Source organism: Typopeltis vanoorti, chromosome 22, assembly GCF_054136105.1.
Source record: "Typopeltis vanoorti isolate ZY-2024b chromosome 22, IOZ_Tvanoo_1.0, whole genome shotgun sequence".
Classification (NCBI taxonomy): domain Eukaryota; kingdom Metazoa; phylum Arthropoda; class Arachnida; order Uropygi; family Thelyphonidae; genus Typopeltis; species Typopeltis vanoorti.
Window position 1 is genome coordinate 2241441 of NC_143570.1, and position 18378 is coordinate 2259818.

Sequence of the window (18378 nt, forward strand, 5' to 3'; positions counted from 1 at the left end):
TCCACAACAGAGTTCTGATTTTTCTATTCTTGCCAGCTTCCCCATATTATCATATAGTTCAGTCTACAGTTTACATCTGAAAAACTATTCAACTTTGATTTTTTTTTTAAATTTTCTTACATGCTTTTCTTTTCAGTATGAAAATTTTTATCCTGTTTAAAATTCAGTGATAATCACTTATATTTCAAATCTCCTATATAATCTTGAGTCCTCAACGAGCATGTTGTATCTCTACTGAAATAACCATTCTCTACTAATATATACTTTTCTGTTTTTTTTTTTAAGCAACATGGGATCTGTGATATACAACCTGCCAGATCAAATGTTTTGATGTTTTGAAATTTGGAATAATTTGGAGGTGCTTAAGGGTCAAAGTTGTATAACTGAGAGGAGACCTCCACATAGTCTTTAAAGGAATGTGGAGAACCGACCAGGGCTTCTGACCTAATGTCCAATCCTCACCTTCTCGTGGTGCACCCTGTTGGGTATCTACCAGGATACTGAATGAACAAGGATGGGCTGGCAATTTGGAATTTAGCCGACAAATTGTATTCTTATTGGTTAAACCAAAACACAAAATGATGGTACAACAATGACAAAATTTCATGCCGACTAGGGCGTCGCAGGTTAAACAAGGCCCCTGTTGTTTACACCAGGGAACCAGGGCGAACACCAAAAAGTCAGCTACTGGAAGAAATCTGAAAACACACCCCAACTCAACATCACCAGAGTTAAAGATTGGTACTATCAACATAAGAAGCCTGAATGGCAAAGAAATGGAGCTAGCTGAGGAATTAGATAAGTAGCAGATCAACATAATAGGGATGACTGAAAAAAAAAAAAAAACTAGTGAAATCTTTCTGAGCAATAAATACAAAATGTTATACTCAGGCAATGACAATCAAGGAAAAGAAGGAATGGCCATAGTATTCAACACAAAATACAAGGCTAATCTTCTTGAATGGCAGGCAGTCTTAATTAGAGTAATGTGGACAAATATGAGAAAGGGGAACTGGACAATGAGACTTATTTGTGCCTATGGTACCACAGAAGGTTCTACTAAGGTAGAAGTAGAGGAATATTTTGAGGCTTTAGAAAAAGCAACTGACACAATGAAAAAGGAAAAGTTGGTCCTTCTTAGGGATCTAAATAGCAGAGTAGGAAATGATTGTCAAGATATATTTTGGGAAAAATTGGAGAAAAGAGCAAAGCTAATAATAATGGCAAATATTTGTTGGATTTCTGCTCAGGATATGGAATGGTTATTACTAACACCATGTTCCAACATAAAAATGTGCACAAATTCACATGGAGAGAAGAAGCAAGGAATAAGAAAAGTCTCATTGACTATGTTATTGTTGATAGAGTAGTTTTCTCCCTGGTGCAGGATACCAGAGCGTACAGAGGATTTGAAATTGGAAGTGATCACTATTTAGTCTTGAGCAGGATAAAATTGAATTTCATATTGAAAAGAATAACGTGTAAGAAAGTTTTAAAGCGAATAAAAGTTGAGCAGCTCTCAGATGTGAACTATAGACACAAAAAAAAATACACAAAGATTATTGAAGAAAAAAAGGAAAGAGCTTGAGAACAGGAACCAAACCTTGGAGATTCAATGGCAAGCCTTGAAGAAAACCCTGACTGATTCAGCTAGAGAGGCATGTGGTGAAGTTGTCTGCAAGGATAGAAAAATTAGAACTCCATGGTGGACACAGGAAGTTAAAGATGCAGTAAAAGAAAAGAAGAAAGCATATCAAAAGTTCCTGGCAAATAAGTCAGCTTGTGCTCTTAGAGAATACAGAGACAAATGTAAGAAGGCTAAACACTGTGTAAAACTAGCTAAACAAAAGTCATGGGAGGACTTTGGCAAGAATATAGAAAATAAATATCAAGAAGGTGACAAAATATTCTGGAGGTTGTTGAAGAAGCTTAGGAATGGAGGAAAGAGTGCTGTAAAAGGAGTTAGAGACGATGAAGGTGACATGAAAATGGGAGAAAAAGATATCCTTGAAGTATGGAGTAATTACTTTGAAAAACTGTTAAATGAAACAAGCAGTGAGGACAGCACAGTGGTAAAAAACACTGACCAGGCATGCATTCAGAAATACATATCCATACTTGAAGTAGAAAAAGCCATCAAAGGCTTGAAATGTGGAAAGGCAGTAGGAGTAGATGATATTCAACCAGAAATGCTGAAGTATGGTGGTATAAAAGTCTTGCAGCGGCTGCACTGCATAGTTCAGAATGCCTGGACAAAGGGACGAATTCCCAATGATCGGAGTAGAGCTCTCATAGCACCCATATACAAAAAGAGAAATAAAATTGAATGTGAGAGTTAGAGAGGTATTTCCCTACTGAGTGTTCCTGGTAAGATATATGCAAGTATACTTGAGAAACGGTTGAGAAGAATTGTGGAAGAAATGCTTGGTGAAGAACAAGCTGGATTCAGGTCAATAGAGGCTGTCAGTATCAAATCTTCATTTTACGACAAATAGTGGAGAAATCATGGGAATATAACAAAGATCTGTATTTAATGTATTTTCTACTTCAAGTTTTGTCGATTTGGAAAAGGCATCTGACAAGGTGCCAAGAGAGAAGCTATTCAATACGCTACAGTTATATGGTGTCAATGGGGCATTATATCAAGCAATACTTAGTCTTTATTTGAGTTGTCAGTCAGCAGTTAGAATTGAAGTACAAGAAGATGCTTTAATGATAAATCTGGTGTGAGATAAGGATGTACATTATCCCCTCTGTTATTCGTTATCTATATAGATCACATTATGAAGGAAAGTAGTATTAAACATGATATCAAAATTGGAAATGTTAATGTCAGCTCTTTGCTTTATGCAGACGATGTTATACTTCTAAATAAATCCGCTACAAGTCTGCAAGATTCACTGACTAAATTGAATAACTGTTGTAATAGATATGGTATGAAGGTCAGTAATAAAAAGACAAAGACAATGAAAATAGGCAGAATCGTTGAAAATGTCAACTGTGTTGTGAATGGAGAACCTGTGTCACAAGTAAAACATTTCAGCTACTTAGGCACGATTTTAGTGAAGATGGTAAATTAAGTATAGAAATAGACAACAGAATCAACAAAGCTGGTATGGTAGGAAGTGAATTGAATAAATTCATATGGAATAAGAGCGAAATTAGTCGGAACACTAAATTAGCTGTATACAAGACAGTGCTCAAACCAGTTTTAACTTATGGGTCAGAAGTAAAACACTTGACCAAAGACTAGAGACCACAGATATGAGAGTCCTGAGAAAGATTAGAGGCGTGAACAGATGGCATCAATGGCAATATCATATTAAAAACGAGAATATTAGGAGAGAACTTGATGTTGTCAGCATCCAGGAATGCATTAGCAGAGCTAATTTCAGGTTGGTATGGTCATTTAAACAGAATGGGCGAGGAAAGATTAGCTAAACAAATGTTCTCTGCCAGGAAGACCAAGATATAGGTGGATTGATATGGTACAAAGTGCCTTAGACGATAGAAATATAAGATCTGATAATGTTTGGAGTCTTGACAAGTAACAGCCTGATTTGGAGGAAAATTGTAGATAGGAAGTTAGTAATGATGTAATTTTTTTCATGTAGTACTATCATATCCTGTACACCCCTTGAGGGTACATGGCAGGAATTTGATGATGATGATGAAATTTGGAATAATTAATTAATCTAAATTTCTGACTTGGTGGTCAGCTGGCCATTCAGTTGTTAATGTTAATAGGAAATCTGAAAGAATAATATCAATTTTAATAGAAACAAAATCAAAACCACTGATTATACAAATTTATGCACCCACCACATCTGAAAATGAAGAATTTTATGAGAAAATAGAAAAAACTATTCAAGATAGAGGAGTAAAAGGACTTATGAGTGATTGGAATGCCAAAATAGGAAAAAGAAAGAATAAGTTCTGTTGTAGGCACCCTTATGGATAAGGCATAAGAAATGACAAAAGTGATAAATGTATTGAATTTTGCTTAAAACACGAATTGATAATTGCAAACACTCTTTATGAACAAAAAGAAAAAGCAAAGTATATACATAGAGATCTCCCAATGGTACAAATACTAATCAAACAGATTTATTATGATCAATCAAAGATATAGAAACAGAATAACAAATGCTGACTGTCAGTCTGCAGACTTGAGAATTACAATAAATATAAAGTTAAAAAAGATAACTAACAGATTTAGAATAATCAAGTGGAATACAGTTAAACTAAATAACAGTTTAGTTTATCTAACACCAAGACTTTATTTCAGAATAATACAGCACACTATACTGAAAAGAAAGAAGACCACAACAAATGGATCAAGGTAAAAGAAGCGATATTTACTGCAACAGAAAAATGTATTGGAAAAGAAAGAGTAAATTTAAAAAACATCCATGACTGAAGAGATACTAGAACTAATGGATAAAAGAAGAACCTGGAAAAATAACCCCAATGGAAGTGAAGAATATAAAAGATTAGACAGACAAATCAAAAATAAATGTAAAGAAGAAAAACATAGATGGATCAATAATAATTTCTTAGAAGTAGAGAAATTAGATAAAGAAAATAAAGTTGTAGAGTTGCATTCAAAAATAAAATTTCTTAATAACTAAAAGAAAATAACAAGCCAACAGTTAAAAGATAGGAATGTTATTATAAATCCAGAAGAAAAGATACAAAAATGGAAAGAATACCTAACAGAACTATATAATTACCACAGACCTGGCAAACCTATCAGTGTTCATTAAAAAAATCCAGGTATACTTGAAGAAATAGTAAGCACGATAAAAGAACTACCTAATTGCAAAATGACTGGATGTGATGGAATATCAGCTGAGTTAATAAAAGAGATAGGGAGGAAAAGGAACAGATTTTTTAATAGAAATATATCTGTTTAAATGTTTATGTGTTTCTGCATTCAAATATAAAAATCAGATATATAAACAAGTATAGGTTTTGCTATTGTCACTTCTTTGTGGTACAGGATTAAAAATAAAAACTGTTGTTAAAGTACTTGACATCATACAAATTAAGTGGATATTGAATCCAACATTATGGCTCTTTATTTATCTCATTACTTGACATCACTTTCATTTGATAGCATGATTTACAAAAATTTGGTGAATTTTTATATTACTTAAATAAAAGCACAGCACCATAAATTTCACATCTGAACCGGGAAGGGAAAAATCACTCCATTACTAAATGGATGTAATAACAAACTGATACTTGATGTTAATTATAAAAAATTTTTTTTTAAAAAAATGAACATAAATTCCTGACCAGAGCGCACACATTTACTTGGCCTCACCTGCAGCTGGCCTCTTCTTATGTAGCTTCTCCAATTTGTAGGTTTAGCAATCATGGTACACTGTATTTATATAACATAAGAATTCACCAATTTTTTGTAAATTATGTTATTAATTAAAGAGAACGATGTCAAGTAATGAAAAAACCCACATTTTTATCATTAATCCTGTACGAAAAAGAAGTGACAATAGCAAACCAATACCCAGTACACTTGTCTGATCTTTATATTTGAATGAAGAAGCACATAAGCATTTAAACAGATATATTTATACCTGGTGGGAAGATGTGGTTTTTAAATATTCCTTCATGGAACACAGCTGTGATTTCCATGCTGGCACCGTGAGTAGAGCCGGCCCAACACGTGCATTTGCATGGGAAAGCAAGTTTTTTTGGGAGGCAGTAAAATTGGCCTATACAAAATATAAATCATAAAAAAGTCATTTATTCCTACTCTACTGAAACCAGACTTCAAGATGTCGTTAGTTAAATTTTTACATAATAAAACTTCACTGTATTGTATATTTGTTAAAAATCATAATCATTTAAAACAACGTAGCATTATGAATAACTAACTCTTATTTAGAAGTATTGGTCAAGTGTACAATATCCAACGACCTACTCTTAAATGGCTACCCTAGAAGACTTGTCAACAAGATTCTCTTCTCTGACATACCACAAAGACAATGTAATGTCACCCAATATATCACCACTATAACTATTCCATACGTTGGTACCATTTCCAAAAAACTGGCTCTCCTCCTAAAACCACACAATATTAGAGTGACCTTCAAGCCAATTGAAGATCAGAAATTTCTAAGATCACCGAAAGACTTCAATCCTTTCTACATATGCAGGAGTTTACAACATCCCTTGTTCCTGTGGTCTTAATTACATTGGTCATACGTCTAGAAGCTTCGAAATGAGACAAAGGGAATACATTAGCTATATAAGAAACAACAGACAGGATATATCTGGCCTTTCTTCCCAACTTCTCTACAACCAACCACATTACTGAATGGAATAAAAGTTATATGCCTTATATAGAAGAAAATTACCATTCCAGAATCTTCAAAGAAGCGGCTACAGTCGCTCGTTCCACAAAAAACCTCAACAGGAGCCAAGGTTTAATCCTACCTGATTTATGGAAGACCTTAATCAGATCACTAAACACACATGAAATGAACTTCAGTGCCAACTACAAAATGTTTCTCAACAAGTAAATCATGTATATGCGACACGTGTATTGTTTCACGCTCAGTACTATTTTGTTATTGAATTAGAATTGTCAGTTAACGTCTAGCTTGTAATTTACTTTGCCTACCTTATTGTACCCTGAAGAAGCTGACAGCAATAGCCGGAGAAATTAGTTGGTGATTAAATAGTTTATTAACACTTGACCAACACTTCTAAATAAGAGTTAGTTATTCATTAATCTCAGTGGTTGCATTTACAAGAATGGTCTGTTCTCGGCCTAACAATGAAAAAACAAATTTATAATTTCAAAATTATTTTTATTTTTCAACACTCTCCCATAAAACTAAAACATTTATTCCAGCAATGCTCCAGCACCATTATCCTATTCCTGTAGTGGTTTTCAGTAAGATCTGCAAAATGCCCCTCTACAGCTGCAATCACCTCTTCAGTCGAAGGAAAAATATAACCAGCAAGGAAGAGTTTTAGTTTTGAGAAAAGATAGAAGTCAGAGGGAGCCAAATCTGGGAAGCAGGGTGAATGTTTCAACAATTCATAGTGCAGATCCCTTAATTTTCCCATTGCTAAAACACCTTCATTGGCAGCTGCATTGTCCTCATAAAAGATGATTTTTTTCTTCTGCAAACTGGTCTTTTTCTCACGAATTTTTTCGTCTAGTCTAGTTAAAAGTTTGGAATAATATTCCCCGGTTATTCGGCATAATTATCATCACATTCAGTTTTTCATTTCCCTTTTTATATATGCTACTATGAGAGCTCTACTCCAATCATCGGGAATTCATCCCTCTGTCCAGGCATTCTGAACTATGCAGTGCAGCCACTCTAATATTTTTATACCACCATACTTCAGCATTTCTGGTTGAATATCATCTACTCCTGCTGCTTTTCCACATTTCAAGCCTTTCATGGCTTTTTCTACTTCAAGTATGGATATGTATTCCTGACTGCATGCCTGGTCAGTGTTTTTTATCACTGTGCTGTCCTCACTGCTTGTTTCATTTAGCAGTTTTTCAAAGTAATTACTCCATACTTCAAGAATATCTTTTTCTCTTGTTTTCATGTCGCCTTTATCATCTCTAACTCCTTTTACAGCACTCTTTCCTCCATTCCTAAGCTTCTTCAACAACCTCCAGAATATTTTGCCACCTTCTTGATATTTATTTTCTATGTTCATGCCAAAGTCCTCCCATGAATTTTACAGTGTTTAGCTTTCTTACATTTGTCTCTGTATTCTCTAAGAGCACAAGTTGACTTATTTGCAAGGAACTTTTGATATGCTTTCTTCTTTTCCTTCACTGCCTCTTTAACTTCCTGTGTCCACCATGGAGTTCTGATTTTTCTATCCTTGCAGACAACTTCACCACATGCCTCTCTAGCTGAATCAATCAGGGTTTTCTTCAAGGCTTGCCACTGAATCTCCAAGGTTTGGTTCCTGTTGTCAAACTCTCATTTTTTCTTCAATAATCTTTGTGTATTTTTTTTGTCTGCAGTTCACATCTGAGAGCTGCTCAACTTTTATTCGCTTTAAAACTTTCTTACATGTTCTTCTTTTCAATATGAAATTCAATTTTATCCTGCTCAAGACTAAATAGTGATCACTTCCAATTTCAAATCCTCTGTACGCTCTGGTATCCTGCACCAGGGAGAAAACTACTCTATCAACAATAACATAGTCAATGAGACTTTTCTTATTCCTTGCTTCTTCTCTCCATGTGAATTTGTGTACATTTTTATGTTGAAACATGGTGTTAGTAATAACCAGTCCATGTCCTAAGCAGAAATCCAACAAATATTTGCCATTATTATTAGCTTTGCTCTTTTCTCCAAATTTTCCCAAAATATATTTTGACAATCATTTCCTACTCTGCTATTTAGATCCCCAAGAAGGACCAACTTTTCCTTTTTCATTGTGTCAGTTGCTTTTTCTAAAGCCTCAAAATATTCCTCCACTTCTACCTTAGTAGAACCTTCTGTGGGACCATAGGCACAAATAAGTCTCATTGTCCAGTTCCCCCATTCTCATATTTGCCCACATTAGTCTACTTGAGACTGCCTGCCATTCAAGAAGATTAGCCTTGTATTTTGTGTTGAATATTATGGCTTCTCCTTCTTTTCCTTGATTGTCATTGCCTGAATATAACATTTTGTATTTATTGCTCAGAAAGATCTCACCAGTTTTTGTTTCATGTCGATCTGGTACTTATCTAATTCCTCAGCTAGCTCCATTTCTTTGCCATTCAGGCTTCTTATGTTGGTAGTACCGATCTTTAACTCTGATGATGTTGAGTTGGGGTGTGTTTTCAGATTTCTTCCAGTAGCTGACTTTTTGCTGTTCGCCCTGGTTCCCTGGCAAAAACAATGGGGACCTTGTTTAACCCGGCGACACCCCAGCCGGCATGAAATTTTGTCATGTTGTACCATCATTTTGTATTTTGGTTTAACCAGTAAGAATACAATTTGGTCGGCTAAATCCCAAATTGCCAGCCCATCCTCGTTCGTTCAGTATCCGGGTAGATACCTAACAGGGTGCACCACGAGAAGGTGAGAATTGGACATTATAGAAACTCCGGTCAGTTCTCCGCATTCCTTTAAAGGCTATGTGGAGGTCTCCTCTCAGTTATACAGCTTTGACCCTTTACTTAGAAAAAAAAATCGTGCCAATAGTTTGACATCAATGGGTCGAGGCCGAGAACCTTTCAGACCACCTTAATAATATTGCACTGTCAGTGTTAACATCAGATGAGGTGACAATAGCAGAACACCTTCTATCTTGCATTTATTTCCGATTCCACTGTTGGCCATGATTTGACCTTGACCTGAAGATCAAGTGATCAATGAAATAATTGGTTAAATGTTAAAAACCAGTTAAAGAAATAGAATCAAAATTCATAAATACAGTTGCATAGTGATTGTTAATAATACTTTTTTGATACAGTTATTAGGATTTGGCGTTTAAAATAATTTTAACATTCCAATATGTCTGATAAAAGAAAAAAAACTATCAGGGGCACAATATTATCGCAAAAGAGAATTGGAAAAAAAACACAATATTCAGAAACAAAGCAGGGCTTTGCATAAATATCTAAAAACTGTAACAGCTAATGTAATACAACAGAAAATAAGCAAAAGGACCAAAACCAAAAATTCTGTGCTGATGGAAAGTACTTCTAATTAAGATCACAGTAATGTTGATATTAGTAACAATTAAAGCGAAAACGAAACTGATTTAACATCATCCTCTTCAATAAAATTAAATGATGAACTTGAAATGAACATTGATCTAGCAAGATGGAATCCCTCTTTAAGAGTTATGCCAAAAGACTGAAAATCGTAATGAACGGTCCGCTGGCGAGACAAAAAGTAATTTAGTTTTTCCACGCAGCTCTAACGGTCGGAAATTTTCATTAAATCATTACACTAGGGAACTAAACAATGGAGTATATATTAGTCGGTCGTGGTTTAGTATAAAGTATAAAGAAAAAGATTCTGTATTTTGTTTCTGTTGTAAGTTGTTTTATAGTAATAAAATTTCATTCACTGCTGGCAGATATAACAACTGGGGGCATTTATATCTGTATCTTAATAAACACAAAACATCTAAATACCACTTGGAGTCCAATAAGAAGTGGATTTAGTTGTCGTCTAGGCTTAAATTAGAAAAGACAATTGATTCAATGCAACAAAAATTGTTAAATGCAGAGGCTCAGCACTGGAGGAGCATAATAGAACGACTAATTGCCATTGTTCAATTTTTAGCTCAACAATGTTTACCCTTTCAGGGAACACCTGATAAATTGTATGTTCATAATAACGGCAATTTTTTGAAGAGCTTGTTGAATTAATTGCCAGATTCAATAATGCTATGTCTGAACATTTACTGAGAGTATCTCGTGGATCGGCCCAACATTATCTTGGGAAAAATATTCAAAATGAATTGATTTCTCTCCTCTCTAGGGCCATAAAAAGGAAAATAATTTCTATGGTGCAGAATGCTAAATATTACAGCATAGTTGCAGACTGTACTCCCAACGTGTCATATTGAACAATTAATACAATTGTAAGATTTGTTAATATGGATCCAGGTGATATCAATATCTGTGAGCACTATGTTGGTTTCATACCTGTAGAAGCCACTACAGGCTCAGTTTTAACTGAATTTTAACTGAGTTTTAACTGAAGTTCTTAAAAAAATGTCAGATATGAATATTCCTATCACAAGTGTTAAATTGTGATTTGATTAAAGAAATATAAACTTCAATCTTTCATAATTTAACAATGCGGATCTAGAGAAGTAGAGTAAATGTGTGTGTGTGTTTGTTTTTGAGTATACTCTGATATAACTTTGTAAATTCATCCAAGATTCCATATTGTGGTTTCTTGCTAAATTTTGTTAATATGTAACTGAATGAATGTATCAAACATTTGTTTAACTCGCAATACATTGTGATCTCAGCAAGCTATCCATAACTGGTAAATGTCTAAAAATAATATGATTCACATTGTGTTTTGTTACAATCAAGTTTGCGGTTGAAATGCCTCTGTCCATGTATACCAGTATCAATCAAGGTCAGGGTTCTATCATCTCTGTTCACAGTGAGTTGCATATGGCAACTCAGTCACACCCTCCTGCTTGGGTGGGATAGGTCAAACTCGCGGACCGTTATAGTGGAATTCGAAAGGGAGTGTCACCCCAAAGTCCTGCAACGGAAATATGAGAAAGACGCTTCACCCCTGCAATCGCATACCGATGGTGCAGGAGATGGGTAAGATGAGAGGATGACCATTGTGACGTTAGAACCACATGAGCGAAGGTTTGAAAGTTACAAGAATACCATGGAGTATGGGAATTCCCGTGAGGAGAAAGCAAATAAAAGGGGTCAGGAGTACCCCGCTCTGGCTCTTGTTCCTGGATCGAGTCATGAGGAGTCTCCTGAGGTCATAGGTCGAAGGAGAGTGGCGGAACCTCCACTACGGAGCTGGCCAGAAGATGCATGAGTGGAGTTGATAGATCTGAAGTCCCGTGGACCTGATTCCGATTCCATTGTTGGCCATGATTTGACCTTGACCTGAAGGTCAAGTGATCAATGAAATAATTGGTTAAATGTTAAAAACCAGTTAAAGAAATAGAATCAAAATTCATAAATACAGTTGCATAGTGATTGTTAATAATACTTTTGGTCAACTGCCAGGAGCCACTCAACACGACTTTCTGCTAGGGAAGAAAAGAAAGACCCCATCGATGAGGCCATTTCTCAGGAACACGACAGTGCAGATAGATAAGAAGAACATTTTCATTTCTTGTTGCTAGTTGTGGATGTATCAACATTTTTTAAGAGGCTAAGTTAAGGAGTACGATTTCAATGATAGCTTAAGATAGGACTATAGTGATTAAGAGATAAGGATCTTGATTGATGATATTGGTGATGATAAAGCTGCTCACAAAAATGTTAATGCATAAAATAGTCAGTTAACGTTAAATACTGAACGGAACATTACCTCGTATGTTTGGCTGTGTAGCAAGAATTTGCTAATCATTGATAGTGATGAGATTGCTGATAAATGTTAATGTGTAAAATAGTCTGTTAACGTTCAGTACTGTACTGAGCATTATCTAGTGTGTTTAGCTGAGTAGCAAGAATTTGTCTATCATTGATATTGATGGTGATGAGATTGCTGATAAGTGTTAATGCGTAAAACCGTCTGTTAACATTCAGTACAGAGCTGAGCATTACCTCCTGTGTTTAGCTGCATAGTAAGAAATTGTTGGGTAATGATATTGGTAATGATAAGACCACTGATAATTGTTGATGCACAAAACAATGTGTAGATATTCAGTATAGAACTGAACATTACCTTGGATGTCTAGCTATGTAGTAAGGAGTAATTAACTAATGACATTGAATTTGTTTGATAAAGAATGAATATGCCTAGTTAGAGTTTGATATTCCTAATTTGTATGCATTGTATATATATATATTGTTCATTAAATTGGTTTTCTTTACCCTAAATGAGTTGTCTATGTTTTTGGAATCTGATGCACCACTTATAAAAAGAAAAAAAAAGGAGAAAAGAACCTCAGCAGGAAGTAAGGGGGTAAGGCCACAGCCACATCTGCAAACTTAGAATCACAAAGGTAAATTTTCCTGAGATCGCTCCGCCTTATGCAATTTACATTATTCATTACTCCTAGGAGGCGCAGTCAAAAGAGGGGTGGAAGAAAATAAATATCTTAGGACCACTTGAGGAGTCAAACTCAGGACCTTGATACATCGGAATTGGCCCTCCCAGAGGCAATTCTCTTGTACCCAAGGAGTGTATGGTGATTCAGGAGGAGGTCTTACATATGTTATCAGAGAAACATAAGTGAGAGCAAGGTGTAACACAAGCATGTGAGGCCAGGGTTACGACAATGGATCAAACATGAAAGGTAAGGATAAAACATTCAGGAGTGTTTTATGCATTAGGGATTTGAACTCGAGAGCTTTTTTTTATACCTTGCTCTCATCATTCTCTGAACTTAGTTGTCAATGATGTTGCTATGTCATCTAGTGAAGGGATTTCATTCTTTGAAACAGTTCGGAAATTGTATGTATGTGTTTTTCTCGGCATCAACATTGCATTGGGGAATCCTATAAAACATATTACAACTCTAACTCCCAAGCCACTAATTACCACCCTTAGTGGATGGGAATTGAAGCCATTCGTCCTTTAAGATATTATATTGATGAATTTTATGATGCTGTGATAGAAATTGCTGACGACTAGTCAGTAAACAAAATGGCGAGACGCAAAGCTGAAACTCTTGCCCTTAAGCTCAGAGATTTTAATTTTTTTATGTTGTTTGGTTATATGGCACTATGTCTTAAATGAGATTAATGTTGCTAGTAAATCATTACAAAGCATAAAAATGGAATTGTCTACTGTCATATCTACTTTAAGAAATGTCTCTCCAAAGCCTTGAGAATATTAGAAAAGATGAATCATTTCAAAATTTTCTTGTAGATGCTACAACATTAGCTGAAAAAGTTGAAGCTGATCCTAATTTGAAACCAACGTTTGTAAGTACTAGAGTGCATCAGCAGAAAGAACAACATAATTATGAAGCAAAAGATGAGCCTATTTCTGATCCCAAAACTAAATTTAAAATTGAGTTTTTCTTTCTTATTATTGATGTAGCAACAAGTTCTATCCACGAAAGATTTGGGAAATTGGAATACCACAGTTCAAATTTTTCTTTTTATATAATATCCCTAAATTGATATCTGAAGCAACAAATGAGCTTTCAAACTAATGTAAAAATCTGGAAAGTATTCTAACACATCAAGAAAATAGAGACAATGATGCCATTGAATTATTTGATGAATTGAGAGTAGTTTCCCACTTAGTATCAGAAAAATGGCACCAATTGAAGTGCTACATTATATAGTTGAAAATAACTTTGCTCCTAATGTTGCAGTAGCCTTAAGAATATTACTGTCATTACCAGTAGAGCATAGTTTTTCAAAACTAGAGCGTATTAAAACTTATTTACATTCTACAATGACTGAAACCCAACTGAAAGGTCTTGCCATGATTTCAATTGAACATGAAATTGGTCACAAATTAAGCAATATTATTTGTGATTTTAATTGTAATTTTGCGAATGTGAAAGCAAGAAAAGTTTCATTTTAAACAGTAGGTTTACATTTTAACAGTGAAAATGTAAATTAACTTATGTTAAGACATGACACATGTTCTAAAATCTAAAAAAATTATATTTAACATAGTTACATGTTTGTGATTTAGCAGTTCTTCATTCTACATGATGTGATGAGCATTACTTACATGTAAGTTAATAGTAATACATTATAAAAACAATATTTTTTAGGTTGCGTTGATAGTATTGTAATATTCATGAATTCTGAGGCAATAAAATTATTGATTTTTCAAATAAACTAACTTTTAATAATTGCCACTTTGTTATAATTGAATTAAAATTTACAGCAGGTGCATTTACTCTGTGTTTGAAGAGTATACTCATCTTTGCTTGATTTTAATTACCCATGCAGATGCACATTTTCAGTACAAAATTCTACTGTCAAAAGGTTAATTCTCTCTCTGTCTGTAAAAAATATAGTTTTATGATAATTTTACATTAACTTATGAATTTTCATTAGCTAATGCTACTATTTAAAATTTATGATCAGACTGAAGCCTAGCTTAACATCATGGCTTTTAAGATCACGGTAAGAGGGTTTTTTTTTTTTTTTTTTTTTTTTTTTTTTTTTTTTTTTTTTTTTAGGGAAAGGGACGGCAAAATATGCTATTGCACAGGGCAGAAAAATTCATAGGGCCGGCCCTGCATATACAGGGTGTTCGGGATAAATTTGACAGTTTCGTAAGGAAAAAGAAAATCTTCTTTGTATCTATTAAATTTAATGAATTGACAAAAAAACATTACAGGCAGAGTTAATTACAATACTATCAACAAGATTTACTCAAAATAACCACCATTAGCATCGATCACAGCTTCAATTCTGCTTCGGAACCTCGAACAAGCTGATGCTACAGTCTCCCTGGGAAGGGCCGCAAAAACTGTTTTAATTTTATCCATTAACTGGGCTTTTGTATTACTGGAAGTGCGATTAGTGTCTTTTTCAACTGCGCCCCATACAAAATAATCCATGGGGTTAAGGTCTGGGGAGTTTGGAGGCCAAACATTTGGACTGGTGAAGTCGTAGAAATTTTCAGACAACCATTTTTGACTTTTCCCAGAGGTGTGGCAAGGGGCCGAATCCTGCTGCCATACATACGGCCTACCATTGGCTACCCTTGTTATCCAGGGCTTGACTACAGTTAGCAACTCCACGAACAAAGCCCGAATTCCAATGCCAGGGTTCTTCAACACCTGTTCCTGCAGATTTGCGAGGAATTCTGCTGTACGAACGCAATCAGATCGTCTGCTAGGGATCTTTCTTCTTGCTACATCCTCGTAGTCACCATTGCAAGTCTCTAGTTCATGCCTGATTGTTTTTACTGTATTCAGGGAACATTGGGCAGCAGTCGTAATATCCTTATTTTGATGGCGGGCACGAATCATCATGATACAAGTTATTCTCTTCCATGATTCAGGTGGGTTCCAGCTATCCATCCTTTCTGACATCTTGTATATGAATAAAGAAGGGTCCAAACTTTTAAATGAAGAGAAGTGTGTGTTAATACATGTAACTTACGGAAAAATATAATTAATTATAAATATGTCAAATTTATCCCGAACACCCTGTATATAAAATTAAAAAACATTAACGTAGTCTAAAACCGGTTTTTTTAATAAACTGAGAGTTAATGCTGTGAACACCCTTGATGGACTTGGTCTCCTAGTGGAAGGCTGAAATAAGTATCTTGACTAAGTGAATAAGCAAATTTTGCAAGATGTTTAAAATGAATGCATGTTAAAATGAAATAATCCTATTTATAACTTGGGTAATGAAATTCCTAGTTTATGAATTGTAGGAGAATTATAATCTTCAGAATTCATGGTCAATTCAATTATAGGATGTTACTAACATGTCATCAATTAGCTAAACATATTAACTAAGCTGATATGTTACTGATAAGCCTATTAGTTTTTCACTGTATCATTCAGGATGTGTCTGTTCTTATGGACTCATTATTTTGTGTCAATCCTCATAACTTGAGACTTTCATTATTTAATACTTCAGATACTTAGTCCCTGATGCTTAGTCCTCAAACTTGGGAACCGTGATCCTGTTCTTCTTATAGCCTAGTATCATAAAACCATATTAGTGGTCCAGAGCAGAACTCTAGACTACTGATATGGCTTGCTTGAGTTCCGTGAAAAGTAAGAAGACAATGGAGATAGTTCAGAAGACAGAAAGCCACTATAATAGCTGGCCTATGGAATGTTGCATGTGTGAAAAGACTGAGAGGGAATACAAGCTTCAAAATATGATAAAGGAGTTTCCAACAGTCTGCGCGGTTAGCCAAGTGGCTATTCGCTTCGCAACCATATGCTTGGAAAAGGAGTGTCCTGGGTTCGATTCCCATCAGTGATGTGAGGAGCTTAGGATCTTTCTCAGACATAGCTAAGTTAGCCAGTCTTGGGTGTGGACCGCAGGGTTTTTCTCCCCAGTTTATCTGGTGTTTATCCTCCTGCAAGCAGGCAAACTGGCCCCGTGACGCACATCTACAGACATAGGACACATTGGGTGGCATAGGGCTAGCCACCTTATCCTAGGGACGGGTACAGCTTGAAAGAGCTTAGGATAGCTCTGTAACAGCCAATAGGCCTAATACGAAAAAAGGAAGAAGAAGAAGAAGAGTTTCCAACAGAAACATAAGTTTGGTAAGAGTTTATGTAGCTGATACAGGAAATGCTTTTTGATTCATGGTAGATTGGAAAAGAATATGGAATAATCCTTGAGAGGTAGCTGAGCAAATGAGTGATTGACAAGTATGCAATGTTGAGATCTTTCTTATGGTGTTTGATGAGGGAGTGGATAAAGCTGCAGAATGGAGTGGTCAATGCTTCTTCAGTGAACATGTTCAAAGAGATATATGACAGGTGTTGTGTGTGTGTAAGTTGGATGGGAAGACTGCTTTGATCAGTTCTCAAAATCCCTAGAGATGTGTGTATAAATAATATATCTCAAATGGCCAATACAAGTAAACCCACAGAAACTGTTTTATGAATATTAAAAATACCCTTAGTACCATGACAATAAATACCTGTTTCTCTGCCTCCAGTTCCATTTTTTCTTGCATTTGTTTTGCTGCATCCTCCTCACGTTTTGCTTTTGCTTTCTGCAATTCTCGTTTTCTTTTGGTTGCCAAATATCGCTGATAAGAATCTTGTGACTGTGAATGCTCTATGGCCACTTCAAAAGCTACAGATTAAAATTTAATGTGCTTTTAAAAAAAATCGCAATTTATTATATAAATAAGTAATACAAATCATTCCTATTCAAAAAGTCAAAACAATGAAAATACTTTTAAAAATCCATTTAATAGGGCTCTTTCAATAACAAATTTGTCATATACATCAATGACAGATCTCACAAAACAGCAGGAAATATGGCAATCAAAAATTCAACTCAGAACAATTCCAAATTGAACCACACATTAACAATTAGAAGAGACTTTTAGAACTAATGCTGACATCATCATGCTGGTTCTCTCCAAATCTGTGTGCAGTAGTCTCCAGATGTGGCTTTATTAAAGCCTTATATAAGAGAATAATAGCCTCTTTATCCCTGCTTGTTAGTGTGTTCAGCAACCACATAATATGTGCTGTTTACTGATTACCTTCACAATACGCCCTCTAAACTTCAACTCCCAGTCCATGATCACACCCAAGTCCCTGACCTTATCAGTTTCCTGCAGTTCAGTTCCATCAATATAGTACACAGCTTGTGATCTCTTCTCACTTGGTCTTACACTTGGCTACATTAAAATGACAGTTGTTTACCTCAACCCATACTGCTAGTCGATTTAAGTTTTCCTGTAAGATCTGCACATTACCTTCATTTACCACCACTTTTCTCAGTTTAGCATCATCAGCAAACAACTAAATATTTCCTGTCAAATCATTTCCTATATCACTGATATACAAAATAAACAAGAGGACCAACTATAGATCCCTGTGGTACACCACTGGTCACTTGCCTTTTCCTGCACTAAATTCCTCCATAAACCACTTTTTGATATCTGTCCATCAGCCACCCTCTGAATCCAAATCACCAAATAGCTACTCAGTGATAATCAATGATTATCACTGAGTAGCTATTTCATTTAACACCACAATCGGCCATGACGTCTATAGACATCCAGCTAAATCTGG

The 18378-nt window shown here is 35.2% G+C and overlaps 1 protein-coding gene across 1 annotated transcript in view; it reads right to left on the bottom strand.

The window, feature by feature from the left end:
- LOC150094105 (switch-associated protein 70-like) overlaps window positions 1-18378 on the bottom strand; it is a 164053-nt gene that overhangs the window by 46191 nt on the left and 99484 nt on the right. The window contains exon 5 of the mRNA XM_090411885.1: window positions 17268-17425. Coding sequence (XP_090268011.1) covers window positions 17268-17425 — 158 coding nt within the window. The remainder of the gene's footprint in view (window positions 1-17267; window positions 17426-18378) is intronic.